At 40.2% G+C, this 13,842-nt stretch overlaps 1 protein-coding gene across 1 annotated transcript; it reads left to right on the top strand.

The window, feature by feature from the left end:
- The first annotated feature begins 604 nt into the window (after positions 1-604).
- On the top strand, positions 605-13,784 carry xpc (xeroderma pigmentosum, complementation group C). Its single transcript, XM_051424464.1, has 14 exons — positions 605-976; positions 2,816-3,115; positions 3,306-3,402; positions 4,121-4,205; positions 4,326-4,483; positions 4,680-4,800; positions 4,903-4,992; positions 6,408-7,295; positions 7,867-8,027; positions 8,788-8,869; positions 9,730-9,861; positions 10,132-10,301; positions 10,672-10,765; positions 10,926-13,784. The coding sequence occupies exons 1-14, from the start codon at positions 865-867 to the stop codon at positions 11,247-11,249; spliced, it is 2,814 nt and encodes a 937-aa protein (XP_051280424.1). The 5' UTR covers positions 605-864; the 3' UTR covers positions 11,250-13,784.
- The last annotated feature ends 58 nt before the right edge of the window (positions 13,785-13,842 follow it).

Here is a 13,842-nt window from a genome sequence, read left to right as displayed (position 1 = left end):
GAGAGTGGCCCGCTCAGGTGCAAATGAAAAACAGTTTATTGCATGCTCTTGCTCAATAGTTGTCAGGAATGGTAAAAATATAAACGTATGGTCCTTTAATGCCAGCTGTCTTTAATATTGTGGATCCAGAGACTAGAGTTTTTCTGCTGTTAAACTCCTTCTGCCTCTGGCTAAATGCTTCAAATATGAAAACAGGCCGTATTGTTGGCAGACGGCTGCGTAGCCACCCAGCACCCAGTGCGCCTCTCTTATGAAACCCCATGAATGTAATTGTCTAAGCTCAAGATGACATTTTTAATATGAGGAGTATGAGGCCCTGGATCAGAGACAATGGCCTCCTCAGTAGCCTCTCTTCTACGCCTCACATTCTGACTTGTTGTAGATGAGCCTCTCATATAGCACAACACTGCCCCCCAGTGTCCACATGGGGTATTACATCGCCTAAAACCGCCACATTGTACAAACACAGTCCCGCTTCAGTTAAAAGAGCAGCAGAGAGATGAAATGTGTCAGCCTGACAAAGTAAAGCTCTTCAGGGGTTGGTTCAAGAAGGTAAGTTGTACCCACTGAGGCGCTACTGCAATATTAGCGACGAAGAAGAAGACGAATGAGAAGAAGGAGCGGAAGTGACGTCATGGTCCTGCCCACCAAAACAACCGGAGTGCAGACCCGACCCTTGTGTTATGAAAGCTGCTGGGAGAAATGTTGAATAACTGCTGCTTCCCTGCCTTTACACAACACCATGTGGATAGTCTGGGGACTTCCGCCGGTGTAGTTCCGCCAAACGACGTTTAAAGAAAACAGTTTTGATTCTTTAAAGTTAGAGAGAGAGAGAGAGAGAGAGAGAGACAGGAGGAAGACAGGATGGCAAAGCGGAGACAGTGTGCAGAGACAGAGGCCGATACAAAGAAACAGAAGCAGGTGCTGAAGGCAAAGAGCAGCGGAGCTAAAACAAGGGCGAAGAAGAAAGGTGCAGGTATGAAAAGTCCCGGTATTTACCGATAAACACACATACACTCTCACCCTCCCTGTCCGCTGTAAGGATGTGTGTTTGCGTCCTCATAATAATGAATGGGAAACCCACATTTAGCTTGCTAACTAGATCAGTAACTGTGTGAACAACTCTGACTGTGAAGTAAGGAGGGTCAGTTTACTTGTCTAACAGTAGAGGGTGTAATCCAGAGTTTATGGATACAATAAAGTTACTTTTAATTTCCTACCTGTATATCCTGATAAATGCATCCTGTGAGACTGCTGGTACTTGGTTGTAAGGTTATGAATTAAAGCTGACTGTCAGTGCAGACTAGTGTTATCACTGCATGAGTTTGTGGAGTCTACATCACCATTATCAGATCAATGACTGCAACATCAGCTACAACAAACCTTCCCAATGTATTAATATAATGTGATTTGGCAAATATATTTGAAAAAACACATAAAAACTTTATAAAATCGTTTTTAATGCAATTTACTTTGTTTTGTTGTCACTTGTCAAACATTAAATCAGACAAAATCCATCACACGCAAAACAAAACCTTCAATAACAAATTCTGTAGGATTTTAACTACAGTTTGTTTGGACTGTAATAATAATAATAATATTATGTGAAATGACAACATATATAAAATATAATCACAGTGGGATTCCACTAAAACTGCCTGGCCCTAGAGAGCGATGATTTCCTGTATTTTCATTTTATTATTATTATTATTATTATTATTATTATGACCTCATATGTGTCTTTAAAGACATACATTTTCATTGTTGTTCGAATTGTGTTCCTACTTTGGTGTTTCCTGTTTATTATTGTTGCAACCAAAAAGACTTTTTGAGCAGCACAGAGTGCAGGTGCATGTTCAAGTGATGTGGATGGTTACTGGAGTGGATCTGCTGGCCCAGATACACATCTGTGCTCCACTTTATGAAAACATGAAACATGTGTTTATAAGTGTGGGACCAGGGGACTGTTTCTGTCCTGAGTTTGTGTGTGTGCTGAAAGCATGCACCGTACATATGCATACGCGTTGAGTAATGTCCATGTTATGTTTGTGTATCTGAATCCAGCTGTCTGTCTGACTCTTTTTTTTTGCCGTTTTGTCTTAATTCAAGTGTTTCTGTCTCTCTGCTGTTGTCACAGTTTTAAATGCACATTTAGGCTTTTCTGTATTTTATTCAGAAAACACACAGGAAGTGTAGCAGCAGCATTATGCAAATGTGCTCTTTGTAGTTTGTTTGAACAGCAGCATTATTGCTACCGGCCCGCATTTACTATAAACATGAGACTGTGGTTGAGATGATTGGTAGCCTCTGTTTCATGCCTTTTTAGGCCTTTCATGTTTCATGACAAGGGATTTGTAAACTGCAACTCTGATTCATATAAACCGCTCCGCTTCCTGTTGTGAGGAGGAGCCCAACCACCATCACCATTGTTTTGTTTGATTTCTTTTGATTAGTGTTTGCTCGTGTTTGGCCTTTAATCTTGTAGAATTATTTTTTTTTATCTCACCAGAAAAAGTGCTTTAGGTCCATTTTCTATGGACAAAACCACACCACTTTGCTTTTTTAAAACAAATTTCCTTTTCAATGTTACATTGCATATAATGGTGATCGTTAGTATGTTTAGTGTGATTATACTTCTGGTTTGCTTTAACGTGGCTGACATTCATTGATGCTAAATATAGCAGCTTTAAACTACAACAGTTTCAACTATATGAAGTAGAAGTGAGAAGTAGAAGACTGGAAACCAGTTGAACTAAACTTAATCATTACTTAAAACCAGCGGCTTAAAACCATTTCTTTTTGTCTGTCCTTCAAGGTAATGGCATCACAGAGGAAGAGGAGAAGCTTGTGAGGAAGGTCACACCTAAACCACGTTCCTCCACAAAACGAGCAGCAGGGAAAACCACATCCACAACCACCACTGTTGTCAAAACCAGTAAATACTTCAAGTCACCAGTGAAGAAAGAGGAGGAGGAGGAGGATAGTGAAGAGGACTTTGAAATGGTGACCTCAGCAGCAGGTACTGATACAATGAACGCCAAGAAAACAGAGAAAGAAGAAGATGAAGAAGAGGGGGACAGTGATGAAGATGAGGATGACTGGGAGGAAGTGGAAGGTAAATGAGGGAATCAGCTGAAAACAGTGTTATCTTGTTGTGTGTAATAATACTTCCAGTCCTTTTAATTACACCATTTACATACAAAGGTGAGAAAGTGGGAGAATGCTGTTTTCTAAGGACTACAGCGTGTTGGGTTAAAGTGGGAAGCAGAAGAGACAAAATGATTGAGCGTGTCTGTGTTGATCAGAGCTGATGGAGCCGCTGGGTCCAGTCGAACCCCCAGAACCCGTCCTGCCCTCTCAGCCGGTTGAGATAGAGATTGAGACTCCAGAAGTCAGGAAAAAGTAAGTGGACATTTGCGCATGTGTATAAAGTGAATATACATGTGAAACATTATTTTGTAATGGCATTAATTCTAAGTCATATTTACAGAATAAATGTAAAGAAAAATAAAACATATAATTGATAGAATTTTTACTGTATATAGACAGTATAAATACAGTTATGGTACATGTAGCATGTACAGACAGATGTCACTTGGGGATATGTAGTTGAGGCAAATTTAAATGATATGCACACTTAAATAGACAGAATAATATGAGCACATACATAAATACATTTTTCTGTCTTGTTCACAAACTCTGGGGCTCCCTAAAGTGTTTTCTAATTTGAGTTTTAGTTGTCAGAGCTTTCATTTACGAACAATTACTCTGTTTATGACCTATTTTTGTTTCAGTAATAATCATCTGAAATGCTACTCCAGGTAGCATTTACAAACATCTTCAGTCCTAAAGATAAAATGTTCTGTTTAGTCAGGCTTCTAAGATATCTAGATAAGTCCTGAATTGAGCTATTTCAGACCTGCTGACACACTTCATCTTCATGGAATATTTAGGAAAGCCTCTGCAAATTCTCTCTGATTAAAAACATGCACTGTCTGTTTGCATTTCCAACAGCCAACGGGTGCAAGTTTGTATATTTTTACTTCAGATTTGTGTGTGAGTGTACATTATGGAGAAAGGTTTTTCTGTTTTACTCTAATGATAATTTGTCATTGGCCAGGCAAAAGAGGCAGGCGGAGTTTGAGACGTATCTGAGGCGGATGATGAACCGATACAAGAAGGACCAGCTGATAGACACACACAAGGTGAAAACACACACCCGTACCAACCCGTTCCTTCCTATGGCTGTTTCCTAATCCGGGTATCTGATGTGAAGTCGCCACAGTGGGATCTTGTTTGTTAAAAAACCTCTGATGGTCTCTCAGGTCCACCTCATGTGCCTGATAGCCAGCGGGATGTTCCGCAACCGTCTGTGCAGTGAACCAGATCTGCTCGCCATCACTCTGTCGCTGCTGCCCACTCACTTCGGCATGGTCTCCAAGGAACGCATCGACCAAAACTATCTCTCTGGACTGCTCAAATGGTGTGTGCTTGCGAAAAAATTAAATATGACGTGTGTAGTGGTGCCTGAAGCTACTTTTTATGTCAAAATGTGTAAAACAGTGTGGTAACAGAGACGTCAACTTATCAGTTCTTATTAACATGATGTAATCACCACTGTATCTTCCATGTCCATTTTCATCTCTCCCTCTCTCTCTCTCTCTCTCTCTCTCTCCCAGGTTTAGAGCAACGTTCACCCTCAACTCCAGTCTTCCCTGTGAGGAGCGTCCGGACCCCCAGGCTCTGCTGGAGAGACGGCTGGCCAGCTTATCAGTCAGAAACCACCAGGAGATGACTCATGTTGGTATTTTAGTATAAGTGAAATGAAATGCAGCCTTTGAGTAAACATACAAAGGTAGAATAAACAGAACAAATAATTATACTCCTGTGTGTTTCCTGCAGCTGTTCCTGTTGGTCCTGAGGTCTCTGCAGCTCTTCTGCCGATTGGTTCTTTCTTTGCAGCCGATTCCTCTCAAACTCCCTTCAGCCAAGGTACTGACACTGTGTTATTGGGCCCTTTTAAAGGATACTGATGTAATTTAAGCAGTCATAAAGGACTTCAGTTGAACGTACTGAGAATTCTTCCCCTTTCCATAGTCTACCAATGGTTCCAAACCTTTCCTGTCTGATGTACCCACACAACACCCTTACAAACACACTCAAGTTCACAGGTTTATCATTTAATTGATTTAAGCTGGTGTTGTCTAAATCGTTAATTGTTATTTATATGTTATATTAATAGTTTTCTAAAACATTTGGAGCTGTCAGGGTTTTTTTTTTTTTTTTTACCACTACCACTTGGACTAAGTTAGTTACTACTGTTACTATTTATTCAATAACTTTATTGAACTATGTATCTATTCCTTTTAGCATACTATTCAAACCGCAGTGTTAATTTTGTTGACTTATAGTTTTCGTCATAGTTTTTGTATGACATTTGTTCACTGACAAAAACTGGATGATAACTAAATAAAAATGTATTTATCATGTCAAAAAGACAAAATCTATTGGCTTTTTTTCAACAAATAAAAACAGTACAGAAATGTTAAGGAGGGATGAGTTTGGAATAGTTCCAATCAGAACTAATCTTCTGTGTGGTAGGGAGGCTAGATGCAAGCTAATGTTATTTAACAGCTAACTTGAGCTGGTGTGGTTTCACTAAAGTTGAAATACAATACAAGCTAGAATAAACTACTGCTGCACTGTACTGATTAGAGAAGTGAATGACCCAGAGTTACTCATTTTAGATTGTAAATGTGTCTTATTAATCATCATAGATATTTCCTGCAGGAGTATATAATGAGTTTGGAAATTCTAGAGAAACATTTGAATAATGGATTATACTAAACCTGTAAAACCTATGTTAGACGGCTAAATTTACTGTCCATCACTAAAATGAGACAAACTGACACAATTCAGATGATTCAAATATGACTAAAACTAAATCAAAATTTGCTTTCAAAATTAACAGTTAAACCGTTTATCCATTACTTTTAGGCAACAGTTCTCTGCTGCCTTGCCAACTACTTTTCATGCAATTTCACAATCACAACCATACTAACCGCTGATTTATGTGGACATTTTCTTTTTAATCAAACTAATTTATTTTCTCTTTTATTTAACATTCTTCAAGCTACTCCATAATCTTTCCACATACCACTGCTACCCCTGGCCTGGAATCAATGGTCTATACTCGTTTACAGTTTCAGTACATTCATTTCTAGGTGTCAAATAGCAGAGTTCACCAGTGGAAGGACAAAACGCCCTCTCTTTTATTCAACAAAATGTACTCATGCTATTGCCTCTGCCTGTGTCTGTTCATTACAGACTGATTACACAATATTAGCTGGTATTTGGTTTTAGTCGGCTTTTCTTTTGCACATAATTTGAATATGTCTTTTCTCTAGGGAAAAGGGGCTAAAACAGCTGCTGGTGCCCCAGGAAAGAGCAACAAAGGCCAGGGAACCTCCAAAACCAGCTCCCCTGAGCCAAAGGTTTCTCCTGGTACCAAAAGACCAGCAGGAGGGGGGAAGACCAGAGGAGACAGAGGAGGGAAGAAAGCAAAGAGAAAAGAAATAAAGGAGGAGGATGAGGAGGAAGAGGAGAAGATTATAACATCAGGAGGACAGAGGCCGAAGAACTCAAAACGCCGCAGCATCGCCTCGAAGGTCAGCTACAAGGAGGAGAGCAACAGCGAAGGGGAAAACGAGGAGAAGGGGCTTAGCGATGAGGAGGAATTTCAGGCGACCAGTGAGGAAGAGGACAGTGCGGATTCAGAGAGCGAGGCTAAATCCACAAAGAAGAAGACAGGGACAGGGAAGAGCAAAGCAAAAGTGACCAACAGCAAGAATACCGCAGCTCCGAAGAGAAAGAGCGGGGGAGGTAAAACAGAGGTAAAGGAAGAGAACCAGGAGTGGGAGGAAGAGGGCGAAGATGAGGAAGACGAAGAAGGAACGACAAGCAACGGAACAAAGCGAAGGAGTGGGAAAAAGAAGGAGGGGCTTGGAGCAGACGAGTGGTTGGAAGTGTATCTGGAAAAAACTTCTACCTGGATTTGTGTGGATGTGGAGCACGGTGTCGGGATGCCTCAGCTCTGCTCCCAGAATGCAACAGCACCAGTGACGTACGTGGTGTCGGTGGACGGGGACGGGTTTCTGAAGGACCTGGGAAGGAAGTACGACCCCACCTGGATGACATCATCCAGGAAGAGGCGAGTGGATGAAGAATGGTGGGAGGAAACGCTCGAGCCGTTCCTGGGACCCGAAGACGAGAGGGACAAAAAGGAGGAAAAGGAGGTGAGACAGACGGACATGTAGACATTCAGACAGACAGGTTTTTGCACAAACATTCAACCTCAAACACACAGAAACTCATTTCATCCTCTGAATTGTTGAGACTTTCAGAATGGGTTTTTTCTTTATCTCAGGTAGTCCTGCAGATGTTTTTGCACACACACATATTGCTGCCACACATTTATTCATATATTTCTATTTATTATGTTGTGTTGATACTGTTATTTGTGCATGCTTCCTTTTCCATCCTTTTACCCCTTGTTGCAAATCCCCCCTTCTTCTCGAGTGAAATATTTAAGGTCATTATGTGATGAGGATATGGGCAGATGTCTACCCTGCCCAGTAGACTGTTGGCTCTGGTGCTTCATGTCAACACTTTAAACTATGTTCAGTAATAGTAGACCACTAAAAGGTGGGAAAATTGGAACTTTATCAACTCAGGACACTTAAATTAAAATGCATAAAAAAATAAAATGGTTCCCTCTTATTATTTTTCTCCCAACTGGTTTAATGCTCATTTATACTGATGCCACCCATCTTCTCTCTGTGTTTTCCCCCCATGTTGGCCACCCAGCTCCAGAACAAGTTGCTGAACAAACCGCTGCCAATCTCAGTTGGCGAGTATAAGAACCACCCACTGTACGCCTTAAAGAGACACCTGCTGAAATATGAAGCCATCTACCCTTCAACAGCCACTGTGCTGGGATACTGCCGAGGAGAACCGGTGTACTCCAGGTCAGTTGTCAATCAGTCAGCCGTGAATACATTTTAGGTCAACTACTTCTGAATATGCATTTCATGACTTTTTGCACTAGAATGAAAAAGACCAATAAGAAATAAGGCCATTGCCTCCATAAAAAAAACCTGGAATAAACTACTCTGGACATGTAGTGAATCAATCAGACAAGTGTGTCAATGGATACAATTACCATTAAATGCCAGTAGGCCATCAACTAAAATGTCACCACTCGTACTGTAAACTAGGGCATTGTGGACGTTGCTCCACTTTACCGCTGGTATTTACACATTGTTAGTCATTTAAGGGCAACGACCTGGTCATAAACTCGAAATAATTTGACTTTCCGAGTTAAGAAGAAGCACCTGACTGCAGCATGAATTTTGGTTTCATCTTGCTGTCAGAGAAGGAGCGGGTTCATTTTGGAAGTTTGGACACTCCTTCATTGGACGAGTGTGTGGAAAATGAGCTGAATTGGGACACTGCTAATGTTGACCTGCTGTGAGCATCAGTGTCCACTTGGTGGTGCTATTTTAATAGTAAAAACTGTCATGTGCTTGACGCTGTGGTGTTGACCTGCAGATAGCAATCTGTTAGCTGTGAATTACATCTGTATCTTGAAATACAACCAATAAACATTCAGCCTGCGTTGCAAAACATTTCTTGCAAACAATTCTTGAGGCAAATAATAATTTCTGTTTGATAAATAAAATATTTCTTGTTTTTTTCTTATCTTGTGTAAATCTTCTTTCACTTCAGAGATTGTGTGCACACCCTCCACTCAAAAGACACATGGCTGAAAGAAGCACGAACTGTCAGACTAGGAGAGGAGCCATACAAGGTGAGAGGGAATAGTTAAGTTCTTCTTGTTTGTTTCTCTCCCTTTGTTCTATTCCAGCCATCAATTCTCTTATTTTAGTTTACGCCTGCGTTTCAGTTGTTCCTCTCTAATTTAGGTCAACTCTAGCCTCTACTTAAACCAGTTTTTATTTGCATAATTCGTGAATGGTGGTATCAAAAAAGAGGAACAAGGTCAGGAACAGTTAACCTCAAAATAAAACTTGGTCACAATATATTCATTTGAATGTAAATCAAAACTCCACTGATGTTCATGTAACCACCAAACACACAGTTAACAACCACCATCTTCCATCTTAAATAAACCAGACCTCATCCACTTTAATGTTAGGAAGGAATCTGAGCTGTGAAACTGACATACAATCACCTGTATGTCATTTGTAGCCGAACAATTGCATTGAGAGTTCAAGGTTTACCTCACTTTGCTGCTTGTTCAGTTTCTAGAGGAAATATTCTTGTTTTCCTGCAGTGTAGCTACAACATTTTCTTGGGTTTTTCAGAAATGCAACTTAAGACATGCAGCTTTGCCCTCGAAGGATCACCTACTATTATATTCTCTCTCACATGGATCAGACCAGAGTCTAGTACAGTGGCCTCTATGGATAATTTCAACAACATTCTATGTAGTTGTAGCCTGATTTTACTGAGATGCGCCCACTGTATAACAGGGCCTCTGGATCTGAAACTTGAATGCATAACTTGTAACTGTTTTTGTCATATAAAGCCAGCTACACATTTAACAACGTTAAAACGCTGTGTTTGCTTGTTGTATGATCTGAACTGACTACATAATGGAACATCATGTATGTAGTATAACCATGCCACTGAATCACTCTCTTTCAGATGGTGAAGGGCTTCTCTAATCGTTCCCGTAAGGCCAGGATGATGGCTGAGCAGAAGGATGACAATGATCTGCCTCTGTTTGGAGAATGGCAGACTGAAGAGTACCAGCCGCCTATAGCTGTGGATGGGAAGGTAACCGTCTTTGTGGAATGATAACTGTGAGGAAATAGGGTCACTGTAGCAGCAAATATTAGGATACAGCAGAGAAAATGGAACCTGTTACTGTGTCTATGGAGTACGGATGTAAATTAGCATTCTTGCTAACTCTGTCATGTTTACATCTCTAAAAAAAAAAAAGAAGAAGAAAATCATAGGTAACAGGTTATGGCACATCACAAGTTACCAAAGCTCTAACTTTTACAACAGTATTGTTTAAATGTTTTCTATGTCTTTTCCCTTCAGGTTCCCCGTAACGACTACGGTAACGTCTACCTGTTTAAGCCCTGCATGTTACCGGTGGGTTGTGTTCACGTCAGGTTGCCCAACCTGAACCGCGTGGCCAGGAAGCTGGACATCGACGCCGCCCCTGCGGTCACAGGCTTCGACTTTCACGGAGGATACTCACACGCTGTGTAAGGCAACACTCCTGCTGGGACAGGATCATTCTTTTATTGCTTAGATATTTTTGATAACAAAGCTGGATCAGTTGCTCTCTAAATGTAGAGATTTGTGTTTTTGTTTGGTTTTTTGCTATTAGATCTGTTGCATGCTCAGGAAACTTTTTACTTTTTTATTTCTTTTTACTTTACTTTGTTCTCTCAGGTAAAACTACTCCATTGTAAACATTACCAGAAGTCAGACACCCCAAGGTCTGCACATTGTAAAATCTCTTTATAGAACATTAGTAGTTTCTGCTACTACTGATGAAAAAAAAAAAATGCAGTTGTTATGAAAACATGTTAAATGTAGGGAAACAAGTAATATTTTATCTGTGTGTTTCAGGACTGACGGTTACATTGTGTGTGAGGAGCATGAGGAGATTCTCAGAGCGGCCTGGGTGGAAGAACAAGAGCTTCAGAAACAGAAGGAGAAAGAGGTATAAGGATAACTTTCAAAGTCCATGAGTGACTGATTTTGCAGTGAAAATGAGAACTTATTATAAAACAGTTCACTTTCAAGTTAAAGCAAAACCAGTTATTTAAGACCTGTTCGGTACAAAATACCACATCACCTTTTCCTCTCTTCCAACGTTCCAGAAAAAAGAAAAGAGGGCGACTGCTAACTGGACTCTGCTGGTGAAGGGGCTCCTGATCAGAGAAAAGCTTAAACAACGCTACGGCAAGAAGAACCAGGGACTCGTTCAGGGAGAGGAGACAGGCGGGCTTTCGTCTGACGAGGAGGCGGTTGAGGGTGGAAGTCCTGGAGCTAAGACTGCATCTGAAACGCTGGCCATGTCCTGGCCCCAGAACAGACAAGCAGAGGAGGATGGAGGGAGCGTTAGCGGACTGAAGAAGAAGACAACAACGAAGCGGGAAAAGAGAGGACAAGAGAAACATTTGTTCCCCTTTGAGAAAGTGTGATCTCGGAGGTCCAAAACTATACTTGAGTTTAGTTAGATCAAAGTTGATTACACTCCTGAAATGAGCTGGAACACATTTGAAATCAACTTTTGCAAGTTTGGTCAACACTGGAACATTTGGCTGTAACAATATAACACAGAAAGAAGGAGAGGAATGAAGGGATCTGCAGATTGATCTGTTTCTTCCAGTGGTGATGAGACGGGCAATAAGCCTGCTCTGTCTCCACCATCTCCATATGTGCTCCCATTAGCTCATATGCTGTATTGTTAGCTTTTTGTAAGAGAGCTTATTAGAGATTCAGAACATGCCAGGATCCCAAAGAGAGGATGCGTGTGCTCTTGTGCAGAACAGTGTTATTGCGTTGTCTTGGAGAAAACAAACTCAGTATGAATGTGAGAACAGGGAAGCGTCCTTACAGTTTCACACGTGTGATTCACGTGACATAAAGACACACTGCTCATTTTCCATTTCAGTTCAGCACCCAGAAAACGGCACGTACAGCTTATGCCGAAATGAACTGATGGCTTATGTAGCAACTAAACTCAGAAACCCTGAGTACCAACAAACACTACAAACAGTGCAAGCTAATAAACATATTTCCCGTGGCTTGTAGTGGCTGAATCAAAATGAAAAGCTGCCAACACTTAAAGCTCTGAAATGATCCCCACTACTGCTACTGTTTCTGTTGTTACTAGACTGTAAACCATGTAACCTGACACTATGAAAAGAGAAACTTGTACTGATGTTGTTAAGTGAAACCTTTGTGTTTCCTGGTTTTCACATTTTCTGGAACAAACACAGCCATGTGTTATTCCCTGCAGTGCTGTGTTGGGGTTATAGGATGTTCTTATCTGACAGAGGACCATGTGTGGACCATGTAACCTTTCTCTTGAGGTTTAACCATGAAAATCACTACAACTGCAGTTAAGAAGATGATTTCTTAGCTCGCACACTTGATTTCTTACAGATACGATTACTTCCCCTTTTTCTGTCTTTCCGTGTTAGACTACAATATCCCCGGAGATTCACTTCTTTCACATTCAGCCTCTTTATCTCTTTCACACTTGTGTCACTGTTTCACACCTCGTGTCTGTACAAGTGTTCGTACACAGCACATGATCGCTGTATTTGAAATAGTAAACCGTTTTTGTATTAAGTATTTTTGTAAGAAATGTTTAAATACCAGTAAAAAGCAAAACAAGCAAAAAGAACCTTGCACTCTTTTTTAAAAATAGATTTTGCTACCTGTGTTTAATTCTGTTGGATTTATTGGACAATTTTATCTTAATATCAAATTTAGCATAAAAAACAGAGACATCTTAGTTCCAAGTTTCTAAATCACACAGTCAGGGAAATCATTCTGTTTTCATGTTTATGTTTCCTTCCTCATTTGACCATTGGGAATTTTTGATGTGCTGATGTGAGGTACATCCACACAGATATTACCCAATGTTCCTGGCAGGACTCAAGGACACATGCATACAACTAGTTTTTGCATCTACTAGTTAAATGCTGGCAGTAAAATGTGTGTTTATGTGCTGGTACATTTATTATTATTTTAGCTTATAAAAAATACAATTATTGCCACATGAATTCTAATTGATTTCTGACTAGTAAGTAAGTAGTCTAATAAGAACATTCATGAGCATTCCTTACAGTGAAAATTCACAACAATCAGTGTAAATCAGAAACTATTTTGAAGTCATATGTATGTAGTTTTGCATTATTAACAACTGAGTGAATAGTGAATGACATATTGTGTGCATTAACACCAAACCTCAACTACATTAGATGTTGATGTATCTTCTTCCTCAGAAATTCAAGACCAATTACCAGTGCATTAACTCCAGGGGCTCTGCTTCCTTCAGGTGCTGCTGAGAAACACAGCAGAGGGTAATGCATTGTTTATAAAGCAATCGGTCCTATGTCTTCAGAGCGAAGCACTTTCCATTTCCATCCAGTTGCAGAGCTGCAGCACCTGCAGTTACGGTCTAACCTGTGCCACCCATAGGCAATGGAAGTAACAGCTGGAGCAGTTTAAAACTACATGTGAGGTAATAATGTTAAAGTGTATGGGACTTTAATAAAGTAAAAGGCTTATAGTATTAACAGTCATTAAACAATGCTGAGGATGTGTCTGTGACATTTTCTAGAGAGTCTAAACACACAATGCGGTTCAACTGTGCTCTACTGGTACAGGAATCAGCTTGTTAAAAAGGATGAACTAGGCACAAGGTAACCACTCTGTAACATTAAATAATTAGTATCATACAGTGCACCCATTAAAATTTGTGTGTTAAAGAGATTGTGGGTGTGTAATTTCAAGAAGATAGATTGTTGCAATATTCATACAATGCTGTAGTGCAGGGACAGGCAATGGAGAAGGAGAGAGTTTGCAGTAGAATTCACCTTTTGGTTTTTGTCATCTAGATGTGTGTACATGTATGGTACGCTAGGAGATAAGAATATGTGCCATAACGTCATTTAAAAGCCTGAAATTCGGGGTGAAATACATATTAAATGAAATATCTGAAACTTCTTCTAATAAGGATGTTTTTTGAAGTAAAAAAAAAAAGATGCATCTTATAATATT

This window comes from Dicentrarchus labrax, unplaced genomic scaffold (genome assembly GCF_905237075.1).
Source record: "Dicentrarchus labrax unplaced genomic scaffold, dlabrax2021, whole genome shotgun sequence".
Taxonomy (NCBI): Eukaryota; Metazoa; Chordata; class Actinopteri; family Moronidae; genus Dicentrarchus; species Dicentrarchus labrax.
This window is presented reverse-complemented; position numbering and strand designations above follow the sequence as displayed.

Coding starts and splice junctions, on each gene's coding strand:
- xpc (XM_051424464.1), top strand. CDS start 865: ATGGCAAAGCGGAGACAGTGTGCAGAGACAGAGGCCGATACAAAGAAA. Junction 3,116..3,305: donor TGACTGGGAGGAAGTGGAAG/GTAAATGAGGGA, acceptor TGTGTTGATCAG/AGCTGATGGAGCCGCTGGGT. Junction 4,801..4,902: donor ACCACCAGGAGATGACTCAT/GTTGGTATTTTA, acceptor TGTTTCCTGCAG/CTGTTCCTGTTGGTCCTGAG.